The sequence below is a fragment of the Hyperolius riggenbachi genome, chromosome 3 (assembly GCF_040937935.1).
Source record: "Hyperolius riggenbachi isolate aHypRig1 chromosome 3, aHypRig1.pri, whole genome shotgun sequence".
Classification (NCBI taxonomy): domain Eukaryota; kingdom Metazoa; phylum Chordata; class Amphibia; order Anura; family Hyperoliidae; genus Hyperolius; species Hyperolius riggenbachi.
In genome coordinates this window covers 423,867,586-423,881,349 of record NC_090648.1, presented here as the reverse complement: position 1 = coordinate 423,881,349, position 13,764 = coordinate 423,867,586, and the positions used below count along the sequence as shown (strand labels likewise).

At 43.1% G+C, this 13,764-nt stretch overlaps 1 protein-coding gene across 3 annotated transcripts in view; it reads left to right on the top strand.

Annotated features, from left to right (window-relative positions):
* AGBL3 (AGBL carboxypeptidase 3) overlaps positions 1-13,764 on the top strand; it is a 357,981-nt gene that overhangs the window by 256,869 nt on the left and 87,348 nt on the right. For all 3 annotated transcript variants that reach the window (XM_068277556.1, XM_068277557.1, XM_068277555.1), the window contains exons 8-10: positions 3,427-3,592; positions 4,927-5,053; positions 9,711-9,811. In XM_068277556.1, the coding sequence (XP_068133657.1) occupies positions 3,427-3,592; positions 4,927-5,053; positions 9,711-9,811 (394 nt within the window). The remainder of the gene's footprint in view (positions 1-3,426; positions 3,593-4,926; positions 5,054-9,710; positions 9,812-13,764) is intronic.

Here is a 13,764-nt window from a genome sequence, read left to right as displayed (position 1 = left end):
ACGCAAGTTTGGAGTTTGGGGTGCACGTCGCGGCTTGCATTCGATACATTGATGATGTCCTCATGGTCTGGCTTGGAACTATAGAAGAACTAGGTGTATTCTTGGACCACCTAAATATGAACAATATAAATATTTTGTTAACCTATACCATAGATAGTAATGAGATCAGCTTCTTAGATCTGCGAATAAGTAAAGAAGGTGACAGGATTCGGACTGAAACTTACCGTAAACCGACTGCAGGAAATACTCATCTACATGCCTCCAGCTTTCATCCTCCGTCTCTACTGCAAGGTATTCCTGTGGGGCAATTATTGCGCGTCCGCAGGAGTTGCAGTGGAGCAGATGATTATGAGAGGGAGGCTGAGGAGATGTGTGGTCGCTTTAAGCGCCGTGGTTACAGCAGGGAAGTACTGGAGAGGGCGAAGTCACGTAGTCACTTTTGACACAGGACAAGAGAAAGAAAGAACAAAAAGACGGCGTGATACGGTTAGTCACACAGTATGGAACCCATTGGAATCAATTGCGAAGACTATTAGCCAAACATTGGCATTTACTGAGACTTGACCCAAAGATCATACAGGTGGTAGGGGATTATGGCGACGAAAAGGGCACCCAACCTGCGTGATATGTTGGTGAGATCTGAATTTAGATCCACCACCACTCTATCATCACGCATGTGGTTGGGTCCCTCAACACGCCCTCACGGGATGTTCCCGTGTGGCAAATGTACAGTCTGCCATTTGGTTGATCGAGTAAGACGTTTTTTAGATTCACAACTAAGGAAATCATATGATGTACAGTCCTTTATAAACTGTGAGAGTAAATACATGATAGAATGTCCATGTGGACTTAAGTACCGTACATCGGAAAAACGACACGTATGTTAAAACAGAGAATACAACAACATGTAGGCAATATTAAGGAGGGGGATGAAACTAGTCCACTAGGCCTACACTTTAAACTATTCCATCAAATGGATCCCGACTCTCTAAGGTTTAAGGGGATTATTAAGATGCCCATTCCATCAACGGGGGTAATCTGGATAGACGGCTATGTCAAATTGAATCAAGTTGGATCTTTAGACTAGCTACAGTAATCCCGAAGGGACTAAACTTTGAACTCCCATCGTCACCTTTTTTACCTTTGTAGATATAGGTGTGATGTGGCATGTAGGTGAGAGAAGGGATGTATGGTACTATATTAATGTTCTTTCCCCTGTATTTGATGTTATGTATACTCACTACATGAGCAAGTTAGTACGAGGGTCCTTGTGTAAAAAAAAAAAAAAATTAATTTTTTTAAAATAGTAATATGAAATATGTTGTGTTTAGCATTATTCCGCATAGGTCCTCTTTAGAAAGTGTAGATAGATAACCCCTTCATGTACCTAAGATGACGGCAGAAAATTATTGACTGATAGGAGGATTACTATGAAGAAATGCAGTGCCATGATTAGCTACCGCTATACATTGTGTGTGGAGAACTGGGATGACCAATGGTCAAAGAGCAGAGGCGGAGATATGCATATGAAGCAGAATAGGCCTGCTTTTAAAAGTAACACGACGGAGCCACTCACGTGACCGTCTGAGGAAGCCCGAGGGGCGGGCGATACTAGTTACGGGAGCGAGCCGGAGTGACGTCACCCGCTGCGCGTCTGATGGCGCATGGATCCAGCGTAATGCGGACCTTTGATGACTGCGAGAGGGGTTGAGAGGAGGTGGCAAGCAGTAACCAGAGGGGGCCCGAGGAGAGTTCAGGAACGGCACACAATCCCAAGGAGGTGGTGAGAGCCCTCCGGGCAGTGCATGTAGACTGTGTATGGAAATCAGGCTGAAAAGCATTGTGAGGAGGTGGTGAGAGCCCTCCGAGTGCTGCTGATCTCTACTTACGCTTATTGATGCTTGCTATATGGACAATCAGTCGTACTAACATCCGGGCCTCATGTTGCATGGATTAACATCACTGCATACTAATCTCCACTCCCCCTTTGTCTATATATGTATATATTTGACAACACAGTGCATCATCTGTCATATATAAGAGGACTGATCATCTGGAGTTGAACTGGGACAATTCATCTATAGCTATATATAGCAGTGCCCACGCTTTTGGATCTGAGGCTACAGCCCACACATTTCAGAGAATTATTGCATCTGGAGAATACTCCCGGGAGTGCAGTTACCTGAGTGTGGGATGTATGCGCAGTGTGATTGACATGGCCGGCTGTGTATGCTAGGTTGGTACACACTCTGAGGCTCGCTATTTTATGGGGGTTAATGGTGGGGATTTTGTATGCAGAACCAATAAATTTAAGGTGTTTATTGCAGACTGAGTGATACAGAAGTTTTGTTGAGTATAGCGAAGCAGAAGCTGTGCTCTCACCTCACTACTGAAGTCCACTGTTGCGCTTCTACCTGTCCACTTACCACTCGGCCTAGTGCCCAGCATCTCCTATTGCATGTAACATGATTATACAGGACATGGAGAGGGAGTTGCCTGCTCTAGAGGGAGCAATAGACAGACAGGATGGTCACACAGATACAGAACTGGACTCTGGCAGGGAGGTGAGAGCACAGCTGCTGCTGCGCCATGCTCTGCATTTACAGGGGGTAGCCAGGAGGGGGAAACGCGGACAGATTCACACAAGGGGACAGAAGGAGGCACAAAGGGGGACTGAAGGAGGCACAAAGGGGAAAAAAAAGGGAGGCACAGGAGGACAAAGTGATGCAAAGGGTGGAGAGGAGGCACAGAGGGATCTTGTGATGTCCGCTCTCCAGGGGCCGGTGATGGTGCTGCTCTGCAGGAAACCAAACTTCCTGGTGGCACACACACGCAGCGCAAGCAGGTGATTGAGCACCCACGGGAGGTGGGTCTCCATTTAGGTGTGAGGTTTTGTTTGGTTACAGGATTCCGTCTTAATCCAGGGGCATGGGCCCCTCCAGGACCAATAGCACTTCAGGCAGTGGCCTAGAATGCCTTTGGTTAAAAACGGCCCTGCAGAGGTACAAGGTGGGGTGAAGCAGCATTATACAATTGAGTATTTAGGCAGCAGCACAGCAAGTCAAATGAATGTAGCCTAAAAGAAAAGATGATTTGTAGCAGACAGTGCCCTAGCCACAGATTGTAGCCGCTATTGATGCAATTCTCCCAGCATGCATCTTGTTGGACATTATTTTGTCACCATAATTACATGATCAGGAGCCCAGCCAGGTGTCTTTTAACTTCCTTCAGTATAGCTAAATTTAACCTGTGTAACAAGTGGCGCTGTTGCCTGTTAGTGATCTATACAAAGTTAAGTTCTTGTGCAGATTCCCTTATAGTGAAAATTGTTCACAATCATCCTAACGATAGGAAGTTCTGTAGATGAAGCTGTATGGGATTTGTACACTGCTTTTCCTCTAAATGCCTGTCTTGTTCCTGTCACAGTGTGATGGAGGAGCGCGAGATCCTGTTGTACTGCGATCTGCACGGACACAGCCGCAAGCAGAATGTCTTCATGTACGGCTGTAAAGGCAAAGGTGGCCAAAATGGTGGGAGACGTCTGTGTGAGCGCATTTTCCCCTTCATGCTCAGCAAGAATTCTCCTGATAAGGTAACTGCTCAACCAAGTGTTAGCCACTACGGTTACCCTTCTGCATCCTAGAGCTTTCCTTGATTTTAATACCTGCTAGTCACCCTTTTTCCATTCTGTCAAGAACAGGGAGCTTTGGCCTAGTATCACATAGCAAATAAGCCAGTCATACCATGTCTATAGAAGCAGAGGGTGTATAGGGGTCCACTAGGTCAGCAGAATTCTCACCTGGGAAGAGCGGTTATTAAGATTACATGACTACGATCACAAAAAATTGTAACATTTAAAGCGGACCCAAACCAAACATTTTTTTTATTAAAAATATTTAGTTGCACCACTCTGACACATACAAAGATAAATAAACACTCCTTTAAACCTATGATAATTTCAGTGCATGCTTTTCACCCTTCTCTTTTTATATCTAGGGTTATACTGGGGGCAGCCATTAGCAATTCCTCCATTGCTGGACACCATCTACTCCACCAGTTTGCCGGAAAAATCCCGGCAATTTGAAAAGAAGGGAGGGGTTCCACCAATAAATGTAAAATATTTTATATTTGTCATCATGCAGCTGAAAAAAGGCTGCTATTTATTATTATAATTTAAAAAATAGGTTTTATTTCTGAAATATTGTATTTTTGATTTGGGTCCACTTTAAAATACATATAATTGTACATTTCTCCTGGAGTAGACGCACTATAAATTACTTTTTTCCTATGTCATTTAAAATAGGTAGTGACAATCTGACAGATCTGTCAGGTGTTAGACTAGTTCATCTCCTCAATGAGGATTCTCAGTTATTTCTTTATTTACAAAAGTACTTACTGAGCTGCAGTTGCTCAGTCCATCTGTCAAAATAGTGTGCACATGAGTAGGGAAGCTGGCTGATGTCTCTGCAAACATCCTTCCATGTATGTGTTCTAAATGTTAAAATGTTTCACAATAGCGAACCTTTAAGAAGAACTCTAGGGGACCCAAGGATGAACTATACTACTTTTGTACTCCCGTTTGTTTTAAATGAGTGCCCCATATAAGAATTGTGGGCGGCCATTACATGTGCTCCATAATAATATGCAGCCAACATGTTCCCCATAAAACATATGCGTCATCCTTCTAACCCCTCCCCCTAGTTTAGGTGACTAGAGAGTGACCCCAGAATAGGTAGCCATAGAGGCTCCCCTCTATGCTTATGCTGAAAGGGAAAAGGGGGGGGGGGGCACTCTCTGGCTACCTACACCTGGGGGGGAGGGGAGACTCTCTTATACTGAAGTTTTGTTAATCTGCCACACATGTTTTGCCTCTGTGTAGCTGTATTACCTGGTATTGTGTACATCTTTACCAATATCTCTGTTCAGTTCTCTTTCTCAGGCTGCAAGTTTAAGGTCCAGAAGAACAAAGAGGGCACTGGGCGGGTGGTGATGTGGAAGATGGGCATCCACAACAGCTACACTCTGGAGGCCACTTTCGGTGGATCTACACTGGGTAAGAACCCTTAGGGCTTATTCATGAAACCTACTTTTCAGGGGCATAGCTTCATCAAGCCGGACCCCTCACAGAGATCTGTGGCCCTCCTCAATTATTCAGCTAACCTCCATCATAAGGAGAGGGAGGCTCTCCTGTAGGTAATGCAGAATTTCAGCGGAGAGTTATAATTTACCTTCACCCGGTGGCGTGACAGGTCCTCTTCAAGCTTCTTCAGGGCAGCTCATCACTGTGGCCTGCAACCAGTCACCATGCTGCTTCCGTCTCTGTCATATAACATGCAGAGACTGAAGCCGCAAAGGTGATTGGCTGCACGGTGTGGCAATGAGCTGCACTGAAGAGGATTGAAGACCTATCATGCCACCTGCCATATTGATTTCCTTTTAAACAATACTAGTTGCCTGGCAGCCCTGCTAATCTATTTGGCTGCAGTAGTGTCTGAATAACACCAGAAACAAGCATGCAGCTAATCTTGTCAGATCTGGCAGTAATGTCAGAAACACCTGATCTGCATATGTTTGTTTGGGGTCTATGGCTAAAAGTATTAGAGGCAGAGGATCAGCAGGACAGCGAGGCAACTGGTATTGTTTAAAAGGAAGTAAATATGGCAGCCTCCATATCCCTCTCGCTTCAGTTGTCCTTTAATTATTTACCCCTTACCTTTGCAATGCAGCAAATGGCTACAGTGATCAACAGCAATTGTATGGCAATGCTGCTTTTAAAGGGAAAAAAATCAGTTTTACTCACCTGGGGCTTCTTCCAGCCCCCTGCAGCTGTCCCGTGCCCTCGCAGTCACTCTCAGATCCTCCTGTCCCCCCGCCGACAGCTACTTTTGTTTTTGGCCGACAGACTTACTGCGCAGGCCTGGCCACGCGCCTCTTTCTATGTGTTCCTGTCTGCAATAGCATCATCCGACACCCTAACTCAGCAGAAGGTCTTATAAGGGGAAGGATGTATGTTTTTTTTCCCCTTTTACTACCACTATAAGTCATCAGAGAACGTTCCCTATTAAAGGTGTATAGAAAAAAGGTAAACTTTGATAATATTCCTTTAAAGTGGAACTGTAATCAGTTTATTTACTTTATTTCCTGTGCGAGCATAGTTAGTGACTTATAGCTGGTCAACACTAGGTCCGGAAACGTATCCGTGGCTGCGTTTTTCAAACCTGATGAAAAACGGAGTCCCGGATACTAATGTTAAAAATAGCAGCCAGCCTCACCCAAGTAAAAAACGGATCCGTCTGCGTTTGCGGTGATCCGTTTTCAAAACCTGAACGGAAGGTCCGGATCTGCTGCATTTTCACGCAACGGATCAGGACCACGGATACACGCAGGGGTAGTGAAAGTAATGAGAAAACGCATCTCCAGCTCCACAGGCAAAAAACAGATGTTAAAACGGATAGCCTGAGCTTTATGATTGGCCCAAAAAAATCCTCCCACTCCTTCCTAATGATGGAGACGTTTTCTGTCAGGGAAAAACCTGAACGGAAACTGATGCAAAACTGATGCACTTTCATCAGTTTGCAGTACGGTGGGTACTTCCCCTGATCCGGACTGCAGTGTCCGTCCTGCAACTGGGTCTAGTGTGGACCCACTCTTACACAAAAAGCAGCAATATTTACCTTTAAAAGAAAATAAAATGTTTGACTTTGACCCTGCCCCTTTCCTTGGCTGTCAAGGTTATCTGTTACATAGCGTTTATGGTAACTACAGACCCGACATGAGAACATAAACAAACAGTGAAACTTGTCAGGAACTATCTCCACCTTCTGAAAAACAACATACTGTATGATATCACAGCCAGAACTGAAGAATGATTTTATTAAATGGTAAATGTGGGTTCAAAGCCACTCTAAGCAGGCGTATTGTTCTCCTCCTTACCCCTCCTTTTGAAAGCCGCTCCATTTCTGCACTTAGCCTTCATTCTTCCTCCTCCCTTCATAGCAACTTGCTGCAAGGCCCAAGAGACAGAATTTTGACAGATTGTATATGTACCCTTAAATGTAAATACATGAAAGCAACACACACACACACACACACACCACACAACACACACACACACACACACACACACACGTTCTCTAAAGGGATACTTAAAGGAAACCTGAACTGAAAATTAAAAGTCAAAATAAACATACACAAGTCATACTTACCTCCCGTGCAGTCTACTCCTCAATCTCTTTCTCCTCTCCCGCGTCCTGTATCTCCACTGTGATCAAGGGAATTCTCCGTCCTCCATTTTGAAAATGGCCATTACCTCATAACAGCTTTCTGGTCAGCACACTGTTAAACTGTAACATCGCCCACTTGAGCCATAAGGAAACATGGACATTACCGGGCATATCGGTTGTCCACTCAGCTGTAACTGACAGCAACTGATATATAACTGACAGCAACTGATATATTTCAGTTCTGACAAAATGTTGTCAGAACTGGAAGGGATCATTGTCAGAAGAAAATGGTGAGCTTCTGAGAGGAACTGATGGCAAGGTAACTATTTAATGTTCATTTGAAGTTACCTTATGTGTTTATTTTAAATAATTTTACTCAGTACAGGTTCTCTTTAAGGCTAAAAAAAAAAAAATAATTAGTTTTACTCACCTGGGGCTTCTACCAGCCCGTGCAGCTGTCCTGTGCCCTCGCAGTCACTCTCGGAGCCTTCTGTTCCCCGCTGAAACAAAAGTAGCTGACTGACTGACTGCGAGGGCACGGGACAGCTGCAGGGGGCTGGTAGGTGATAAAACGTTTTTTTTTTCTTAGGCCTCGTTCACATCAGGGCCGTTTCTGTGCGCTTTCCACAGCGCACTGCCCTGTGCGTTCAGCAAGGTATTGATTTTTCCATGTAACTAAATGTAGCTGGTTCACATCTATGTGCTGCGCTGAGCAGCGTTACAGAAACGTAGTGTTGCAGGCATTTCTGTGCGTTGAGCTGTAAAGCGCACAGCAATGCAAGTGAATGGGTCCGCTTTTTTAGCGCATAGAAGCGCGTACAAGCGCATAGAAGCGCATGCGTTTTTTACCCCTAATTGGAGAAAAAAATACATTTACATACAAAAACAAAGTTTTATTGACAACTGCTGCTGCTACAGTAAACAAAACGTGCTTTAAAGAAGCGCAGCGCAACGCACAGAAACGCGGACTAAAGCGCGCACAAGCGCATGCGTTTTTTACCATGCGCTTTAACACGTTTTTCAGCGCAGCAGATGTGAACGAGGCCTTAGCCTTAAGTATCCTTTTAACTCTTTAACCCTTGCTGTGTGTAAAGCTAGGTACCCACGCTCAGATGGATTGGGGAAATGCATTGATGAACGATTGTTCCCCGATTCATCTGCAAACTTTGCCGCACATCATCGCGAATGTGAAAACGTAAAGCGACGTTGAAAAGTACAGCGGAGCCAATGGGCATTTTAACGATCGCTCATTCAGTGATCCGACATGATGGTTGTTTTAAGTGTAACTGTCAGGCATAAAATCAAAAATCAATTATTTATTTTTATCTGGTAAACAAGTAATAAGGATGCTAACCAGGCAATGCAAAGGTTAAAAATCACTCTTACTTTCTTCTCCATAAAACATAATTCCCCAGTTTTCCTGGCTCTTATTTGGTCCATCTGCCGCACAAAGGAAATTGCAGGGCATGCTGGGTTTTCTTTTTTTCTTCTTTTCTTTCCCCTCAGACATAGCTAATGCAGCCTGATTGGCTGAAGCCTCTTTCCCTCCTGTTTTCCCCTCCCACACCTCTGTTCCTCTCATGCTGAGACAATGCACTTTCTACTACAAAGCTGGGTGGGAGTGCCTGAAGACTGGGAGGAGGGCGGGCAACGATACACAGACAGAGTAAGGGAGAAAATTATGTCAGGATTGGCTTCAAGATAGACAAAGTCAAAATAGTTGCTCTTTTTTTACTATAGAAAAATCACTAAACTCAAAATGTGGACAGTGCAATACATGCTATGTAAGTAGAGTAAGTATTTATCTACTCATATACTGTATGTGTTTCTGTTTTGTTTTTCTGAGATAGTATGGCTGACGGCTCCTCTTTAATACAACATGATTGTTAAACTATGTTACTCAATATCACAAAAACAATTGTTCCTTGTGTTTCTATTTCCCATTAAGTGTAATTAAAGTGGACCCAAATCAGAAACTGATCATGCCTTGCGCAATAATTAACATTAAATAAATAATAAATAAAGTATAATCATTCATGTAAGTAAACCTGAGACAAATTGCATCAAAGGATTTTTACTTACTTGGGGCTTCTTCCAGCCCCTGTAGTCTGACCGCTTCCTTGGAGTCCATCTGGTCACCTCCGTTGTGTCACTATGAGGCCCACAATCCAGCTGGGTTGCGAGACCCATGTGCGCAAGCAGCCCTCGAGTAAGCGCAGTTACAGTCTTACTGCGGGAACTAACAGAATACAGGGGGCTGGAAGAAGCCCTAGGTAAGTATAGAACACTTTTAAACACAGGTAGGGGGCAGCTTATTGTTACATTTGTATTTATAATGCTGTCGGTATGATATGGTCGATGTTTTATTTCTAGTTTGGTTCCCCTTTAATTAGTTGAGAATATTCTCTTCATTTCATTTTAGTCAACATATACCATATTCCCGCTTTCTGTAGTGAAATTTACTGAAATTCTCCTTCCCTTTTCCAGGTAGCAGGCGAGGAACTCATTTCAGCACGAAGGACCTGGAGTCTGTGGGCCACAGCTTCTGCAGCGCATTATTAGATTACTGTGACCAGGGCCACAGCAAGGTAAGCCCTTAGTCACATGACTCCCTACAGAACATAATGAAGGGTCAGCAGTGCATGGCAGAGGGAATACGTTTATATATGACTTCCCTGAGTCACAGTAATTCACTGACTCAGCTTGACATTAGTATAAACCATGTCGCTTCACCTCGTTGCCGCCTGGTGATTTGTAAAATGCTTCTGTCACATGGGAGCTACTCCTAACGTTACCAAGGGAAATATTCTCATGATTGGCATGCTTTGTGCCATACCAGTGGTATGCAGGTGCTCACAGGTTCAGAGAACCTACCATATATTTAATCATACATGAAATTATAGTGCACAGGGTCACCTGTGCTCACTTCCTGTGCTGTTTGTGTTACTTTTTTCTGCTTTATGTACTACTTTGTATTTCTTGCGCAGATAGAGTTTTTACATGGTTTTAAAGATCTAGTTCAGTCTTGTATTTTTTAATCCATATTACTGTAAACATGTTCTTCTTTTAAATATATCTATTTTTTTAAAATAATATATCTGGTTGGCTAGTTCCTGGTTTGGCGTAAGTATTATTTGGCTGCGGGGGAACTGGGCGCAGGGGGAGGCGAATGACTGATCACCCTGCTGCCGCTCAAATCCCCGGGGGCGCTAAATACTATCCCCCCTCAGAGTTGTAGCAAGTCGGGGGGGATGTAATTTGGGGTCTGGCGATCAATGGAGCCCCAAATTACTCTTGCGTGGGGTACGCAGCATAGCACTAGTGCTATGGTTTCGCCCAGCTTTGGCGCTGAGCACCGGGCATCTAAATGACCTGATTCGCTTGTTTGATCCTCTACTTCATTGCCAGCACCATAGTGGGAGGTACTTCCACAACCCAGAGCAACTGCTGATCCCACTCAGCTCTTCCATGAGTAACCCTTTGTGGCCAGGACTGCAACTACAGTTCCTCTCTGCTCAATGCAACAGCAGTTGGTCCATGATGCAGGTGTGTTGGAACTTAGAAGCAGAGAAAAAAATTGGGGGACGACTTTGACAAGGGCAAAAGTGTGATGCCCAAGGCACATTGGTGCACATGGGGGGTAGGGCTGGCCTATAAGATCTGATCCCATCACAGAATGGCAAGTGTAGCACAGCTTTCTAAATACACATCACAGATCAAGACAGGGCATTGTAGATAACAACCTAAAATAGGCACGTGAAGTAGAGGCGTAACAACTGAGTATGCAGCTGCAGAGAGCCTTTGGCTGTGCAGGACTACTTAGCTCCCCTACAGAGCAGGTGTTGCTGTAGCCATGCTTGTTATAGGTGTGTGTGTTGGGGGGGGGGGGGGGGGATCCATGGTCACCTCACTCTTATGTGGGGGTTTATGTTGGGCACACCTGATATATCACACACCTCACCACCACCACCAGCAAATGGACCAACAGGCCATGGAAGTGACGTGTAAACGTTACACCCCTGCACATGAACATCATAACCATACCTCCCAACTTTTTGAGATGAGAAAGAAATGAGAAAGAGGGACACTTTAAGACAAGTCCATGCAACACCTCCAACTATGCCCCCGCCACATCCCTAGCCATGCATACCACTAAAACATAAGCAAAAGATGTAATTTTAGATCTCAAACCACACTGGTCCTTTCTACCATTGCTAGTTTTTCTTCATATTAACATTTGAAATGAAAAAATATATTAATTTAAAGAATGGAAATAAAGTTTGTAACCGATAAAACACATTTTTCAGTAGAAAAAAAACATATATTTACATAGATCTGTACAACCGTCCTGAAAGAGGGACAGAGGGATTTAACTTCCAAAGAGGGACTGTCCCTCCGAACAAGGGACAGTTGGGGGCTATGTCATAACTAGACCATGGAGAAATGTAAAAAAGTGATCTAGTCTGATGAATCACATATTGTGGCCTCCAAATCTTCCAGATCTCAGTCTGTTTGAGCTTATGTAGGGTGTGCTGGAAAAACAAGTACAATCTATGGCGGCCCTGCCTCCCATCTTGCGGGAACTGTGGGATCTGCTGCTAAAGTCTTGTAGACAATATGGCATCTTCTGTATGTAGTCTTACAGCGTTCAGGCCTCAAGGGACTTAGAGCTGTCTAAAAGTGCCCACTAACGCTACAATTTTCAAATAATCGCCCAAGCAATCAGACAAATGCAATCATATTGGTGGGAAATAAACCTTATGATGTCTTTAAATTGACTGTGATTGATTCTAATGGGGATGGTTCGACAATTTTGTTGATCAGAAAAAGGCTTTTTATAATCAATTGTGACGGTTAGGAAGTACAAATTGGGTCGATGATGGTGAAATAATAGATGTATTAAGACATATTATTTCTGATAGTGTTTATCTGATCAATCGGGCGAGTCTTCACTGAAAATTATCATGTTAGTGTTACGCACAATGGGGCCACAACAAATCAATATTAGGCAGTTTTATTGTTTTGGCTCATCTTTATAAAATACAGTATACAATAACTTTTTAGATATGCAAATACATCTCAAACTTCTATAATAAAATATCCTCCTATCAAAATATATATGTTCCAATCCGAGAAGGTTATCTCAACCAATCACACAGATGCAAGCACCGAATAAACCAGAATGATAGTTTTTTGCAAACGTCGCTCTAGAAGTAGGTGAAGGTTTCAGTTGTTGTACATAAAATGCCATCATGTACCTGGCTATTAGTCCTGTCTGTGCGAAGGAAAATATTGGATAGAACATAAAGTAATTCTTCATCTCACTCTCCAATTTACCTAAATGTACTTCTCAACTGACAGTCTAATGAATAACTTCTATGCTGGTGTCCACCGATAATAGATACCTCTAATATAATATGCTGCTACATGTAATAATCAGGTGAACTTGTGAAAGTACCTGTTAGATGCTTACAATCATAGTGTGTTGCAACAAATCCATTGCAAATTGAGGTACTGAAGTGTTTTATAATCCTCCAAGATTTTCAGCCTAGTAATAAGGAACAATCTTACCACTCGAAGAAATGTCAATCCAATACACAGGCTAGTAGTATGTGCTGGCATTTGTTTTTCACACTGCTACTGATGTCTGCTGGGACATGTAGTTTTCTGTGGAAGTCTAGTGGCCACACACATTACAATTTAAAAAAAAAAATGACAATTTTTTCGCACTAATTAAAAATTAGACTCTTGTAACCAATGTACCACACATGTATGTTCGATTTTGACACAATCACGACAAAACCGATCGAATTAATGATATATATTAAATGTAATAATATATAAATTAATTTTATAAATGTGTATTGGGTGCTCTGTGCTATGTACTGAATAAAGGCACACTACACAAACAACCATAGAAAATGTACCTTACATTAACAATGCACAATTAAGGGGAAAGAGGCCTCTTTCCCCTTAATTGTGCATTGTTCACCCCCGTACAATTGTACGAGGGGTGGTGACGGTATACCTGTAGCCACCACCACAGCAGATACCTGTCTCCATTTTCTTCAAGAGAGCGACCTTCTTCGGGTCCATTTAGGACCTCCCCAAGTGGAGTCGGGTTTGTGTTCTCCACCTGCTTCCTGTGGTCGGTTGCCCCCTGCAACCCTCCTTTGTGAGTAGTATTTTTCTTCTTACCATCCTCCACTTTTACATCAATATACTACACCATTGGGCTCCCGCCTTTTGTTTTCTGTGTTTTTTCCACATGGTGCCTTGACACCCCTACTACATATCCTTACATTAACAAAGCTGTTCCTCCTTTGTTTTCATCAATCAACAACACTACATTTATTACAGTAAAGAAATACATTCTATATAATGTGTCAGTTGACAAATAAAGTTTCTTTATTCTTGAATGTAAACTTAAAATTAGGTCAACCTTACACACACCACGGAATTTCTGACAAAATTGATCTGATTTTTGTAACCTTTCCAATCGATTTTAATAAGGAAAAAAAGCACAATTTCGATGGAATTT